The sequence below is a fragment of the Ictidomys tridecemlineatus genome, chromosome 7 (genome assembly GCF_052094955.1).
Source record: "Ictidomys tridecemlineatus isolate mIctTri1 chromosome 7, mIctTri1.hap1, whole genome shotgun sequence".
Lineage (NCBI taxonomy): Eukaryota > Metazoa > Chordata > Mammalia > Rodentia > Sciuridae > Ictidomys > Ictidomys tridecemlineatus.
In genome coordinates, this window is record NC_135483.1 from 3,299,395 (window position 1) to 3,314,986 (window position 15,592).

Here is a 15,592-nt window from a genome sequence, read left to right on the forward strand (position 1 = left end):
AGGATCCTCATGGTTTGGGAGGTTGCAAGTCCAGGATCGGGGCACTCACATACATCGTGGGCTTGGGACATGGCCTCCTCCTTGACTTGTGGATACACTTTCTCTGTCCTCATTGGCAGAGGACATTCATCCCCGGTGTCTGCCAAATGGTTTTTGTTTGTTTGTTTGTTTATTCTACTTATTTCCTCTGTTGACTTTTAGCTTTCCCTCCTTTTGCTTTTCATTTTTCTTACTTATTTTGCAGGCTGGGGCGGGACCCAGGGCCCGTCCCACAGCCACATCCCAGCCCTCTGGTTTTCCAAATGATAACTGCCCATGATGGTGTGTCTTGGACTTGATCATCATGGTCTGCTCTGTTTGATGCTGGTAGTATGTGTAAAAACCAAGAAGATGATTCCACCACCACATACGAGGTGTAGGATAAATGTGAAGTCCAACGTCGCAGCTCTCGGCAGCGCCGTGAGAAGACACTGCCCTCCCCTCTGTGGGGATGCTATGGGGCGTGCCTGTGACCACTCCTCTTGTTCACCTCTGTATCTAGCAGTGCCACACCCTTGTGACTGAGTGATACTGCAGTAGGGAACCTTGTGAGGCCAGTCCCTTGTCTCAGGGTGCATCACTCAGGCATGTGGCCTTGCTGAGCCCACAGGGAGGCTGCAGGTTGGAGAGAAGGCAGCACTCAAGCTTCTTAAAACCTTAGAGTCGGGCCGGCTGTGGCCACATGTACAGCCCAGACCCACCTCTGCTGCTACTGTGAGCCCAGCTATCAAAGTGCAGATCACTTCAGAACCTTCCGGGGCAGGACATGCAGGAGTGGGGCAGAAATCTAGAAAGACCTCATGTGGTCATCACTGCCAACCTTATACTGTAGCCTGTCTCTTCCTCCCTGCTGCTCTCCAGCTCTGGTTCAGGCCAGGGAAAGAAGCTGGCCGCATAGCAGTGGTGTCTGAAGCCTTCCACTTGTGCTCCGGGACTGCCCACCGACCACCTGTGAGTGTGGATTGACGTAGACTTCAGAAGGCAGTCGGGTGTGCACAGTCACATAAGAATGCTGTGTGCCCCAGGGCCTGCTGACTGTCCTTCAGGATCTTCATCTCAAGCTCACACACACACACATACACCATGTTGACTCTTAGTATGTCAATGGCCAAAAAAAAGAGAGAACACACCACTGGTTAAATGTCAGTCCGTAGGGAGGTAAGATGAATGGCAGTGTCGAGTGAGTGTGAGGTGGGTTTCTGGGCCACCATCAGCCCAGTGAGGTGGAGCCTCTGGGTGCGAAGACCTGGGGACTGCAGGAGTGTCGTGGCACGGTGCAGGAAGCCAGTGTTTCAAGACCACATGGCCTCATCACCTATGGCGAGAAGGACAGGGCTCTGAGATATACATTAGGAAAACAGCAAGCTTCAAACCATGTGTTGGATACCATGTATATAAAAAACAATAGTGCATTTGTTTTTATGTGTCTGTGCGTTTGTGAAACAGCAAGGGTGTTTGTGAGGGGGTTTGCTCAGGAGGTGTCTTGGCTTTGGCACTGAGAATGCGTGGACTCCAAGCCTGTGTAATCGGGGCCCTGGGAGAGGACTATTTTGAGGCAGAGTCTTCCTCAGGGATGGCGGCAAGAACAGCGGTGACCCATTCTGCTTACGGAGTGGTGGGCTTCCTGTGGGGTCAGGAGCAGGGACCCGGTGAGCCCTTGCCCAGGCCACGTCATTGTGCGTTCCCTGCTGTGTTCCTCCTGTCCCCGGGTGTGAAGTGCAGGTGACAGTGTCTGCCGCCTAGCTTCTTGTGGGCTGAGCCAGTGGTTCTGCTCCAGGTCTTGGAGAGAGTGGCGCCTGCAGGCTGGATCCCTGTCCTCGCTGCTGTGGCCCAGGACTTCCCTGTCAGGTACCGGGTGGACAGGGGCTCCTGGTCGTGGCCTTCTGAGGGAGGCCGGCCCATCCTGCGACTGTGTTGGGGAAGGGTTTCTCTGGGGACCGCGTGGTGCAGTGCAGCCCCCGGCCTTCCGTGGTCCACCTTGATGTCCAGGAAGATCTGGATCCGGGGACTCTGGGAATAGCGTCCTAACTGTTCCTCCCAGGTTTCCTGGGGACAGGGCAGGGAGGTAATGCTTGATGGGTGTGGAGCTTTGGTCCAGAAAGATGAGAAAGTCTGTGGACGAATGGTCTGGCACTTCATCCACCCCCTCCCCCCCCCGCCCCCGCACGTGGGGGAGGTGGCAGAAGTGGTGAATTGATGTCACCTTTTATTTTATTATAATGTAATTTTATTCATTTAAGTTTTATATTTCAGTTTTCTTGATGGTTTGCAAGGGCCTCACACATGCCAGGCAAGTGCAGAGTTAGACCCCAGCCCCTTGCCATCATTTTATAAAGAAAGAAGAGCCGGGATTCCTGGCAGGTTTGCAGGGCCTGTTCAGCTGGCCAATTTCTGTTGGACTTTACCTGGGACAGTAGTGGCTTTTCTGTACAGAAACGGAGTGCTGAGGCCTGGGGGTAGCTCGTGGGTCTGGGGGCTGTTATCTTGGCCACACAGGTCTGGATAGCACAGGGCTGTCTGGGGCAGCGGCCTGGCTGTCACGGCTGAGCAGCCTCCTGGCTCACCTAGGACATGCCTGCCCTTGCATGCCTGGTGCCTTGCCCAGTGCTGGGCTCTGACTCCTGCCCCAGACCACCCCATGGGATGAGTTCAGCTCAGGAGAGAGTGTTCGTGCAGCGTGAGCTCAAGTCCTTTCTTGAATACTGGGTGCCAGTTGCCCTGGTACAGTTTATTGAGAAGTGCCCTGTTCTCTGTTTTGCTGCTTCTAGATAAGCACGGTGGCTCTTAGCATGGCAGGTTTCTTTGGTATTGTTTGGTCCTGAACTGCCTCATCTGCCTGGAGAGGTGAGGGCCAAGGCTTGGTGTCAGGACTTCCTTAGACAGCATGGGTAAGCAGCAGGTAGCTAATGAGGTGAAACATGCCCCAGAAGCCCCTGAGATGCCAGGAATATGTGCCAAGCAAAGGCCTCCAGAAGCGGAAGCCGGGAAGGTGAGGGGCTGCTGTTCTAAGCCTCCAAGCCACGGGCAGCCAAGTCCTGGCCATTTGCGGTGTTCTGCACATGTGTGCTGGGTGCAGAGGGCACACAGAGAGCCCTCCGGCCCGCTGCACGCCGAGCAGCAGAACAGCATGGTTGTGTTCATCGGGTTTGTGCTGAGGTGACGCCAGAGGAGCACAGAATGCTGAGACCTCACTTGCTGCCTATGCAGGTGGGCTGGGTCTTGGCAGGGACAGCTGGGCCATGCCGCTCTGGGCTTTGAGTCAACTTCAAGGTCTTCATTCTTGGTAAGGACATGGGACACATTGGTCTGATGATCCCAAGAGCACCAAAGGCCAAGCTAGTCACATGAGACCCACGACTGAACCCCACAGGGGTATCCCCTGTATGCTGCGGGGGCCCTGCACAGTCATGGCAGAGACACTGTGTCTAATCTACAACTTTGGGATGAGAACCCCATCAGTGCCACTCTTTAGGGTGCCCGAGAGTTCTGGAGGTTCCAGAGGTACCTGTTGTCTGCTGTGGGTACGTGTACTTGCACGACCAGATTGAACAGGGATTAGCCCACTGCAGGTTCTAGGTGGTGGTTACAGAAGAGAGTGAAAACTCGCGTCCCTAAAACGAAGCTCGGATCTTAGGAGGCTTGTTAAAAGTCAGTGTCGGAAGGGTGCTGTCCGGCTGTGCTCGTTCCTTGATGTTTATGGTCATTGACTTGAATTCTTTGTTTCAGGGAAATAGTGGAACATATGGTCCAGCACTTTAAAACACAGATCTTTGGGGATCGGAAGCCAGTGTTTGATGGAAGGAAGAATCTTTACACAGCTATGCCCCTTCCAATTGGGAGGGATAAGGTAAGGCCATTAATTGGGTAAAGTGCATTGGAATGCAGTGCAGATGGTTTGAAGTTAATTCTTCTTATCACATACTGCATCATTTTACCAGGAGAAAAGGCGGCTAATTGCCTATGTGCTTTATCCTGAGCCCCATGGAAACCACCTTCCATGTGGTACAGTTCACAGTGATCATGGGTTAGATACAGAGCACACCACTCCACACAGTACATGTGCACCCCAAATGCAGGCCCCAGACAGCACCAGGCGAGGCCCGGGGATGAGTGTGTCTATGGCTGGGGTGTAGCGTGACATGAGTGTGCCAGGCCTTCGTGGGCCTTGGGCTTATCCCCATCATCTCCACGAAAGAAGTGTGCTCACACGGGGTAGTGTATGTTACTGGCAGTAAAACAAAGTGCACGTTCTGCTGTAGCCAGTGATCAAGGGGACTCAGAAGAGGGTATCTGTCAAGTCACACAGGTAGTGACATTAAAATGCCTCCTTTTCTCATGATCTTTATCCTTACTGTGGCTTTGTTTAAAAAGTAATAAAATCTCTCCCTGGAAGCTGTCATTTCTTGGCATCAGCTTTTAACAAATGTGCTGCTGCTCTAGGATGATAGTGGGTGTTTGTAAGTTCAGAAGGAGCAGAGACCAGCTAAGGAATAACCCTTACACATACTGTAACAAACACTAGAAAAACAAGCCACTTACCAGCTGTGGGAAGGTGCCAGCTGATCCCTTCTGGGAAGGACATACAGGACCAGCCCCTTCAGCCCCGGGTCCCTGAGGAAGAAAAGACTTGCCATCTCAAACTGCGGTTCCTCTACAGAGGTGGAGATGTTTTGTGCTTTTGCATCTGAATAATGATCTTAAAGCAGGTGAGCTCCGTAGCTGCTCCAGCTTGTCTGCCTCTGCTGCAGGCCCTCTGCGCACAGCGCTGTGTGCTGACAGGCGGGCTGTGCGTTAGGAGGCTGGAGGCCAGGTGCCATCCACGCCCGGCTCTGTTCAGTGTGCTCTGGTTTCATGGTGATTCCCGGAGTCACCAGTGGTGTGTGGGTTGTTGTTGCCAGCTCAGGGTGGTGGAAGGCCTGTCCCAGGTTGGAGGGCATCCAGGATGGATGCAAACAGGCTGAGTGTGATCTCCTTTGCAGATCAACATGCTGTGATGTGAGTTATTGATCTTAAAAAAATTTATGTTTAATTTACATTTATTTTGGTTTAAATTTATATAAGAAAGAAAAGCATAAGGAGATGATTCACAGTTTTGTTTGTACGTATTTAAAATTAGACACCAGGAGGACATGAGGAGAGCTTTCCTTAAGAAGGTGTCGGGGAGTCTCTGTTGCTCAAATTCGAAACGAGTCATTGTGAAAGTCAATCCCAAAGTAGATTTGCCCCTCTTGGTGCTGGGACCCTGGCACAGCCTCCACCAGCAAGACTCAGTATCCCCTCAACAGCACTAGAGGTCAAATTGTGCTGGAAGGCACACCCAGGAAGGATGGGTCCGCCTGAGATTCTAGTGGCTCTGGGGCTCTGCGTTTCCAGCTAGTCCCCAATGCTACACTGATCCCTGCATCTCATTCTGCATTCCCTGCCAGGACGTGGTAGCACTCGACAGGTACTTGGTTGCTGTTACTGCTCTGTCATCCTGGCCCAGGTCCAGAGCATCCTTTGGCGTGCCGAGTGCCTGCAGTGGCCTTCATGCACCCAGCTGACACCTCCGGGGCTCATGACCTCCCAGAGACCTGGGTGCAGCCTGCTCCAGTGGGCATGGTCTCCCCTTCTTGCCACACCCCTCCCACTTGTTGGCACGGTTCTGCCACACACCTGTGGGACAGTGAGGTGAAGCCTTTTTGTCAGAGCTAAGAGCCGTCCCCTTTCCTGTACCCGTGCTGCTGTGTGGCATGGAGCAGAGTCATCTTTGGGGCTTTTCTTTGTTTTTGCTTTTCATCACCTGTAGTAAGGGAAGGATCTCCAGCTGTCCCTCTAACCCCTGTCTGCCCAGAGGCTCAGTGGGGACTTTGGTAGCGCTTGCCTGGGCTCTGCGTGATGTCCAAGCACAACACCTGTTTGAGGTGGCTTCCCTCTAGACCTTTCCTTAATCCCTCCCACTTGTGTATTTACCTGCCTGCTTTTCCTCCCTGTGGAAAGAAGCCAAGAGACTCCTCACCACCCAGGCCTGCACCCTCACCTTCAAAGTAAGAGACAGACTCGGAAAGTTGTAAGCATCACGCAGGGGTCCCGTGTACCTTGCAGATGCACTTGCTGAGACTCTTATTTTTTTTTTCTTTTTTTTTCTTTTTTTATTGTTGGTCGTTCAAAACATTACATAGTTCTTGATATATCATATTTCACAGTTTGATTCAAGTGGGTTATGAACTTGAGACTCGTTTTCATCCCTCGTATCTGAAGGGACGGTGATCTGCTTTTCAAGGTGATTGGTGGCTGTGCAATCATAGAAGCCCTTTAGACAGTAGCTCCTTGGTCACATTTCAGTAGGATGTTACCTGCAGCTGCATCTCTTTCCCAGACTGGCTGGTGCAGGGGTGTGACACCCTCCCTGGGTCCAGGAGGGTCCTGGCCATGCCAGCCCACCTGCTAGAGCTGCCTCTCCTTCTCTCCAGGGCACCTCCAGGCCTCTGTGCCAGAATGCCTGGGAACACAGCTGCTACACTGAGTAGCTCGCTGTCCCCAGGCTCACACACGTGTTGTTTTGTGTTCTTCAAAGTGTCATTTTCCTTCTGTTGCTTCTTAGTTGTGTAGTGGCACTGAAGCAACTCTGATGACCTCTGAGCAGGGTCACTTACCTGGGCCGCAGCTTGGTGCTGCGTGCTGACGTTTTGGTTGTCCATGTTCAGAAGTGACAGTCATGGTGTCCCTACAGCACAGACAGCCTCCTGCAGCCCTGTGCTTACTCCTCATGTGCAGAAGGGCCTAATGGAGCCACCTGCCATGATCAGGCCTTAGGGTCACAGGAACGTGCTTCAGTTGGGGCTCTTGGAATGCTGTGTTAATGGGGCCCAGATATTGCTGTGCCATGGGCACAGCCAGTAGCCCAGACACAAATGAGGGCTGCTCTCCAGAAGCTGCCAGGCCACTCTGCCTAGGAGGGGATGAACTGGCCAGCCTCTACCCTAAATGACTGCACGCCTCTCCAGAGGGTGTTGCCAAGCCCAGGGTGGGCATTGCAGCTTTTTTTGTGTGGCCAAGAGGAGATTGGGCTGGAACATATTAAGAATGTAAGTATAGCTAGTTGCAGTAGCTCACGCCAGTAATACCAGTGACACGAGACTGAGGCAAGGGGATTGCAAATTCAAGGTCATCCTCAGCAGCCTAACAAGACTCTGTTTTCAAATAAAAATAAGAAGGGCTGGGGGTGTAGCTCAGTGGTAGAGCACCTAGGGGTGCTCTATACCCTATACTTTGAAAGTATAGGGTCCTCAGTTTTGATTCTAGAGGCATTTTTAAGAATGACATTAATAAGCATCTGATAGGTACCACTTCTTTGCGTATTCTTCACATCTGTGGAGATGTGTGTGGTAGAGGTGAGCAGGTTCAAAGTCCCCACTGTGGAGGTGGGCGTGCCACTGAGAGACCTGCATGCTGGTTTCCATTCCCACGGGCACTCTGCTCCAGTCACCTCTGTGGTGGAGCCTCATGCAGGTCTCTGCCAGTCCTGCATGGCAGCCCGGTCCCATCACAGCTCCACAAGGTAGGGACAACCCTTCTGCTTCCTGCCCCTGTGGTCCCAGAAGCTCACTCAGCCGCTCTGGATCTCAAGGCCGTGGCTGTAACGGGAGAAGACGCCTACTGCATTATCAGTGCTGCATCAGATGACTGACTGCAGCTTTTACCAAAAGTGGAAATAAACCCACGTACCCACCATCCACACTTAGCCCCCAGTGCCCTCTCACGTACCCTCCCTGTCGCGGTGACTCGGGCTGGTCCACCCTGACTTCTAGTGAACGTGCCCCTCTCATTGTTTTGCTTAGTCTGGTTTTGAAGTCTGCAGGGAATCAGGTGCAGTGCCCTTGGTGGTTCTTCCTTTCCCCAGAGTTAGAGTTTGAAGACCACCAGCCTTAAAACTTTCCACAGCCCCCTCCCCCAGCAGATGGACTTCGGGCACTTTCCAGTTTGGAGTCTCAGGTGCAGTGGAGCCCCAGGTGTGGCCAGGTGTGAGGGCACAGCTGGAGGCCAAGGCTCGAATATAAAGCATGTGCAGAGCAGCAGTGGGTTTTGATCTTTGCCCTTGGGAGGCTCAAGCAAGGAGTGGCAGGTGGGACAGGAGGGAAGGCTGTGTAGAGGAGGCTGATGAGCAGCTGGGAGCAGAGTGTGTTTGGCCTGTGAGTGAGCGAATGCCCAGGACAGTCGGATCACACTCAACCAGGACTCCGAGGCTGAACAGGATATGCAGGGTACCTGAGTTGGGAAGGGTGCTACAAGCACATGGGGCAGAGGCAGCAGGTACAGGGCATGAGGTGGGCCTGTGGCTGGGTCCATGCATCTGAGTCACATGCCTGAGGGTGCCTGAGGTCCTCGTAGCCCAGGCATCACATGCTGAGTGGAAAGGCCTCAGTGCAAACCAGCCTGGTTCCAATTCCATCCCTGCCCGTGCATGTTGCTGTGGCCCCGGGCTGTTTGTAAAGTCTGAGTGTGTTTAAAAGAAGGCGAGCCTTGTCTCCCTTGCTGGGATTTCTGGCATTTGAGGATAAAATGTAGGTAGTCCATAAATGTCAGTGATGACTCCAGAGGTGTTGGGAAGTGTCATCAGCAGCGTGAAGCTACTGTAGCCCGCCTCTACCCTAAGTGACTCCCTGGGGGCTTTGTGTGTACCACAGTCAGGACATGCTGATGGCCTGGTGGCACTCAAGCCGCAGGTTTTAAGTGGTGGGGCCAAGCGAGCAGGTGATGTCAGGCCTGTCCTCTTGTGTAGCAAGGCAGGTGCGTGAAGGGTGATCTAGAGGCCCTCCCTGAGGGAAGAGTGGCTTTTTTTGCTAAGCACCAACCCAAGTGCGAGTCTTGGACCGTTGTTCTTTATGTGCGCCACTTGCCACAAGCAGCTGTGTAGACAGGCTTTCACTACAAGGCAACTCGGCTAGAAATTCAGTTTCCTGATCACACTTGACGTGCTCAGTAGCCATGTGTGGCCAGAGGATGGGTAAACAGCTTCAGGGAGTGTCTGTGCCTGCCCACTGCCAGCTATCCTCCTTTTCAGGAGGGAATGACTGTGCTTCTGACCTTCTGCAGGTGGAGCTGGAGGTCACACTGCCCGGAGAAGGCAAAGATCGAATCTTCAAGGTGTCCATCAAGTGGGTGTCCTGTGTGAGCCTGCAGGCCTTGCATGACGCACTTTCAGGGCGTCTGCCCAGTGTCCCTTTTGAGACGATCCAGGCCCTGGATGTGGTCATGAGGCATCTGCCATCCATGAGGTAAGGGTGCCAGGGGAACCAGGGCTGAGGCGTCGGTTTCTCATCCCAGGGTGCTCGGAGGCTCCGAGAGTTGGCGGGTGTTCTGTGTGAAGGCAGTAGACAGTGCTGGCGTGGAAAGCATCCCATGTTACAATGAATCACCTGCATTCTCAGCCAAGCACAACAAGGTCACCTCAAGGTCACCTCCCTGTCTCTGTATGCCACATGCGTGGATACATTTCCACAGACCCCCCTGGAGGATCCTGTGGTGCTCCTGTGCTTGTCTCCCCTGGAGTCACAGTATGTTATTGAGCAGCAGGTCTACCCCACAGAAACCTTCTCCACAGCTTTTCATGACTGTGGACAGCAGAATAGAGGCCTCAGACTTTTTTGGGGGGCGGGGGTGTCTGGGGATTGAACCTAGGTACTCTACCATTGAGCCACATCCCCAGGCCTTTTTATTTATTGAGATAGGACCTCACTAAGTTCCCTTGGCTGGCCTTGAACTTGTAATCCTCCTGGCATAGCCTCCTGAGGAGGGATTACAGACATAAGCCACCAGACCCAGCTGCAGCCCCCAGACTTCTTGTTTCATTCTGTGGGATTAGCTTTTTACCACAAGTTGCTGCACTTATTGTTGCTGGGAATAAGGGCAGGTGAACATTTTAATGAGTCCTCATTTGCCCAGTTGCTGGGCAGAGGGTTGTGCTAATTTCTGTGGGACCAGCTTAGAGGAGTGAGGCCGTCTCCCTACATCCAGACCTGGGTCTGCACACCAGTGCCGTGCCCGCCTCCCCCAGCCCCGCCACACACACACACACACACACACACACACACACACACACACACACACACATTTGGCACATAGTGGGACCTCAGCAGCTATATGAATGGCTCTGTGAAAAGCAAAAACTGGAGGTTGGGTTGTGGCTCAGCCGTAGAGCGCTTGCCTGTGCGTGTGGGGCCCTGGGTTTGATCCTCAGCACGGACGTAAAAATAAATAAATAAATGTAGTGTGTCCAACTACATATATACTATATATATATTTAAAAAAAAGAAGAGCAGAAACCTCAAACTGAACCAGCTCCACTCCAAGTGCCCCCGGGGCTGAGCACACTCTCAACTGAGGAGGGAGTGGAAGGTCCCTTCCATCCATGGAGAGGCCTGTGGAGGTGACCATACCCAGGACCAGCTGACACTGCTGGGGCCTTGGCATATAATCTGCCACTGTCTGGACTGATAACGCTTCTCTCAGTACGGTTCTTGGTGCTGTGGATGGGGGAGAGGCAGTGTGTGTGTGTAGAAGGAAACATCCAGAAGGGTAGTTGTTGAAATGTTGTCTGTATCTTTCATTGAGTGGCAGGAATGACTGTAGTGATCTTGTTTCTGAAGTCTTTTGGGTGATTTACATTGATTTTATAGCAGGAAGAAATGGTTATTTTCATTTTGGAAAAAACAATAGGAATAGTGGCAGATTTAACACATCTTAGGTGGAAAATGAAAAGGACCACGTGATCTTTAAGACTGTGACCCACATGCATCTCTGCTGGACCGCGCATCCTCCTTCGGGTCATGCGTGGTGGCACACCCCAGGCAGCCCGTAGGCAAGGTTGCTCTGGAGAATGTATCCAGGTGGTCCTGGCTTGGGCCAGCACTCCAGACAGTTGTAACCCCAGGCATGTGGATCTCCCTGTGCTGACCTTACTGTCCCCTGTGCATAAGCTTCAGCCCTGCCCCTGGGTGCCTGGTGCCTGGGAAGCACTCAGTAAACGGCTGAGCAAAATGGGAAATAAATGCTGGGTTGTGCATCTCTGTGGCATCCTCAGCAACCACACCGTTCGAAGCAACGTCTCCCCAAGGCCTGGGGCTGGCCAGTCCAGCTGCCTCAGCCTGGTAGTTGTTGGCACTTGGAAAATGCTCACATCCGTCTGTCTGCCCCATGTATTTGATACAGCCCTGTTCTAGAGTTGACATGCATAGCTGCTATTCTTAAGATGAGCAGTAAGTGTGATGGCCTTGAGGTGGGCGGGGAAATACCAGGCAATGCCGGGACTCTGAATGTACCTTGAGGCTCTGAGCCACAGCCAGAACCTTCCCAAGTTGCCTCTGTCTTTGTAGACTCACAAAAGAGCACCCTCTAGTTCCAGCCATGTGGCCCCCAGGGTCTCAGGCCATCTGGCACCAGCACTGAGGAGAGTGGTCCCCTGGGTCTCCATGCTGTGTAATAGGTTAAACATCTCATGCTGTCCCTACTGCAAGGCCACAAGTCCCCAGGGCTGTTGCCCGCACAGTGTCCCTCAGTCGGCTGTGAACACAGCCTGGAGTACAGTATGGTAAAAGCAACCTTACAGAAGAACAAAACAGAATGATTGGAGTGTGTCTGCCTGCTGGCTGACGTGGAAGGAGGGCGGGTGCGGTCGGCCTGCCCCTGCTGGGCTGTGCTCTCATCAGGCGAGGCCTCTGTGGTTGCAGGTACACCCCCGTGGGTCGCTCTTTTTTCACTGCCTCTGAGGGCTGCTCCAATCCTCTTGGTGGGGGCCGAGAAGTGTGGTTTGGCTTCCATCAATCCGTCCGACCTTCTCTTTGGAAAATGATGCTGAATATAGATGGTAAGCAAAGCCCTGGGCCCTAACTGTGGGTGGGTTGGGGAACATGTGGAGGAGCCAAGACCTTGGGGAGCACTCTTGTGGCCAGCTCCAAAAATGGCTTATGGCAATCTTATGGTATCTTGACACCTGGCTTGTGTCACCTGTGTGTAGGTCAGGAGTGGTTCTCAGAGACATCGTAGCCCTGGGAGGCTGAGGTGGCCCGAGGAGCTGCCTCTGCCATGGCCCTTGGTGTTACTGAGGTCACCAGGCGTAGGGTTGGCACTGCATGCCTGACTTCTCACCCTCGTATCTCAGGCTTGCAAGTTGCTGCAAGGTTCGAGTACAGTCGGGGCCAGCCGTGTCTGGCCACCCTTAGCAGGTCTTTCCCAAGTCATAGCCACAGCTTTCCCAAGTTGCCCCTGTCTTTGTAGACTCACAAAAGAGCACCGTCTGCGCACCAGCCATGCGTGGGCGTGGCTGTGCCTTCCTGAGGATGGTTGCTCCTCAGTGTTGGGCCTCCATCTGTTCTCTGCTAACAAGACAAGAGTGAAGTTCAGAAAAAAGAATTCTCGTGTGAGAGTTAGCTACTATGGAAAGCTCTAGAAAGGCCCCAAGATGCTATCTTGCTCAGATACACATTTATTAAAGGATGATTATATAAAGGGACCAATACTTCTAGAAGTGTCTGCTTCAGAGGTATCTAGAAAACCCCAGCTGTCATGATTGTCAGGCTTTATTTTTTAAGAACTAGTTTTTATTGTCACTGACTTCTTCACTGAGGCTCAGCCAATCCCTGGGTCTTGGTCCCGCCCCCTCTCCGGTGGGGACCCTGGGTGGCGGGCTGGCCTGCAGAAGCCTCTGGTTGCCAGGACCCACCTGCAGGGGCACAGACGAGCCTCAGCTCTCCTTTCCTGCCCACAGTGTCGGCCACAGCGTTTTACAAGGCACAGCCAGTAATTGAGTTCGTTTGTGAAGTTTTGGATTTTAAAAGTATTGAAGAACAACAAAAACCTCTGACAGATTCCCAAAGGGTAAAGTTTACCAAAGAAATTAAAGGTAATGAGCAACCCACCCCCACCTCCAGGGTACAGGGCTGGGCAGCCCTTCCTGGCCCGCTGGCCTCTGAGTTCTTATTTCTTTGCATGTGGAGGGAGGTGGAAGTGGCAGGAGAAGGTAGCCGTCAGCTCTCCTGGTGGCGATGGCCGGAATCCATTCCACAGCCAGAATGGTCATTTTCTAGATAAATGCAGCTGTCTTTGTGGGATGGGGTGGGGAGGGACAGCTGATGGGTCAGTGCTGTCTGAGTCGCGGATGGAGGACTGGAAACTCCCTCAGAGTGCCAGCATGGCCGCACCTGGGCTGTCCTCTCCAGACCGCAGGATGCCTTCTGGCCCTCACATTGACGGTGCCTTCTCAGCCTGGCATCCGCTCTAGGAGGTGTGGGTCCAGGATTCCAGGATTTTCTTGGGGCCCCCTGCCCATCAGTGGCAGTGCTGGCTGCACCTGCCATCAAAGGGCTGTCAGCATTGCTGATGTCATATGGTGGCCCCATGGGGGGCAGAGGAGCCTGCACCCCAGGGACGGAGATGCTGTGTCCTCAGCGTCAAGTTTCCCTGCAGGGAAGTGGACTCCACCTCTGTGGTAGCCTGTGTTCCCCTCCTCGGGGAATCCTGCAGCAGATTTGGAACCCCCGTGTCTGGGTCTGCGGACACAGTCCCTGTGAAAACCGACTCTGAAGGGGAGTTCAGCCTGCACGCTCACACTGTCTGTGCTGGTCCCCCAGGTCTAAAGGTGGAGATAACGCACTGTGGGCAGATGAAGAGGAAGTACCGCGTCTGCAACGTGACCAGGCGGCCTGCCAGCCACCAAACGTAAGATGGCTACCCCTTCAAATTCCGGGGCCTTGGTCCTCCTGGGGGTCGTTTGTTTTGCTTTTGCGTGACAGTACCCTACTTCATATGGCTGTTCAGGTCCCAGAGTTCACCTGATAAAATAGACTCAAACAGTAGAGTTCCACCTGTGAAGGGTAGTGGTGGGCAGGGAGAAGAAGTGGGGCTGGGAACAGTGGGCGGCTGTGGACACGGTCCTCACCCTCGGGGCCACCAGGCCTAGACTGCCCCATCTGGCTGCCTGGCGTGTGTCTTCTGCTGTCTCCTCACGTGGACCACGTGCTTCAGTGTCCACAGCTGTGCCTGCCACATAGGTGGTGTTTTTGCCTTTGTTTTTAGTTGTAGATGGACACAGTACCTTTATTTATTTGTTTGTTTTTATGTGGTGTTGAGGATCAAACTCAGTGCCTCACATGTGCTAAGCAAGCACTCCACCACTGAGCTACATTCCCAGCCCTGAGTATGTGTTTGTGTGTCAGGGGGATGATGGGTTTGGACCCTGTGCCTATCTGGGGTCTACTGAGCCCAGTGAGGCCTTGTCTTGTCGTCTTGTATGGTAACCCCTAGCCTGTGGCACAGCACTGGGGGTACTGACATGGAGTAGTAGGGGGAGCTCAGCCGGGTTTGGGCCTAATGCCGTCTATGTCTGGGCAGAGGCTGCAGATTGCCTGGGCATGCTAGATGGAGCAGAGGCGTCAGCACAGAAAGGCTGTGCCATGTGGCCTTGTCCCCTGGTGGGGCTGTCCTCCCCAATGTGGAGAACATCAGCTGGCTCTCCCATCCTGGTCCCCTGCATCTCCTCCTGCCTCAGCCACACATAGGGCAGTGCACACGTGAACAGTGGGGCTTGCTGGGACCTGAACACAGGAGTGACTCTCAGAGTCACTGTGGTCTTTTGGGAAGCACACAGGCCTTGGTTTCTAGATTTGTCTTTGTTTATCATGAATTATTTTTTTCCCTGTATACATATGGTTAACTTCTGACTGTTGTGTCTTTGTGTAGGGGTATTCTTTATTTTCCTCCGGTGGAGACAGAATGAGAATTGTGGGCTCTGGAATAGTTGAGGTCAACTAGGAGATAGGGCTTGGCTTCTACTCCCAGAAATCCTTGAGCATTTCTTCCCACACATCATCCCAGCAAAGCAAGCACAGTGACACAGCCCTGGGTGGGCACCTGCGGACTCCAGCAGTTGCTCCAGGGATCCCAGGATATTCTTGTCTGAGCCGCCTCTTTGCCTTCAGGTTCCCCCTACAGCAGGAGAGTGGGCAGACGGTGGAATGCACAGTGGCCCAGTACTTCAAGGACAGGCACAAGCTGGTTCTGCGCTACCCCCACCTCCCGTGTTTACAAGTCGGACAGGAGCAGAAACACACCTACCTTCCCTTGGAGGCAAGTGGCTTGGAGGAGAGAGTGCACTGGGCCAGGCCTGGCCATCTCAGGAACAACACGGTCCCAGCTTGGTCACCGTCTTGTGTATGGTACCCTGGGCGAGTTATCGGGTGTTGCCAAACCTTGGTTTCCCTTTACGGGGACTGGACCAGCAGCTCTAGTGGGATTGGTGTGTGGGTGAATGAGGTCTAGGGCCTGTGCCCAGCAGGAAGTAAGTCAGGGCTCTATGCCCGAGCCAGGTGTTCCCTTTCCATCCAGAGTAAGGCTGCTTGGGAACTGCTTTCCTTGGGGAAAGATCCACACTGCGCCACAAGCCACGTTAACTCATCCTTGCACGTCAGTCTTCAGATGGCACAGGGCCTTGGGCAGCTGGTTTCACATTCACACACTTCACGTTGGTACTGCTGAGGATTTGAGATGGCCTGGGGACTCTCGAGGCTGGAGTCGGTGC

General features: G+C 53.3%; 1 protein-coding gene across 2 annotated transcripts in view; it reads left to right on the plus strand.

Moving 5' to 3' along the window:
- Ago2 (argonaute RISC catalytic component 2) overlaps positions 1–15,592 on the plus strand; it is a 93,477-nt gene that overhangs the window by 47,894 nt on the left and 29,991 nt on the right. The window contains exons 3-8 of one of the 2 annotated variants that reach the window (XM_078016647.1): positions 3,766–3,886; positions 9,115–9,296; positions 11,748–11,884; positions 12,785–12,919; positions 13,647–13,734; positions 14,994–15,141. In XM_078016647.1, coding sequence (XP_077872773.1) covers positions 3,766–3,886; positions 9,115–9,296; positions 11,748–11,884; positions 12,785–12,919; positions 13,647–13,734; positions 14,994–15,141 — 811 coding nt within the window. The remainder of the gene's footprint in view (positions 1–3,765; positions 3,887–9,114; positions 9,297–11,747; positions 11,885–12,784; positions 12,920–13,646; positions 13,735–14,993; positions 15,142–15,592) is intronic. The other variant, XM_078016648.1, reaches the window with a different exon arrangement.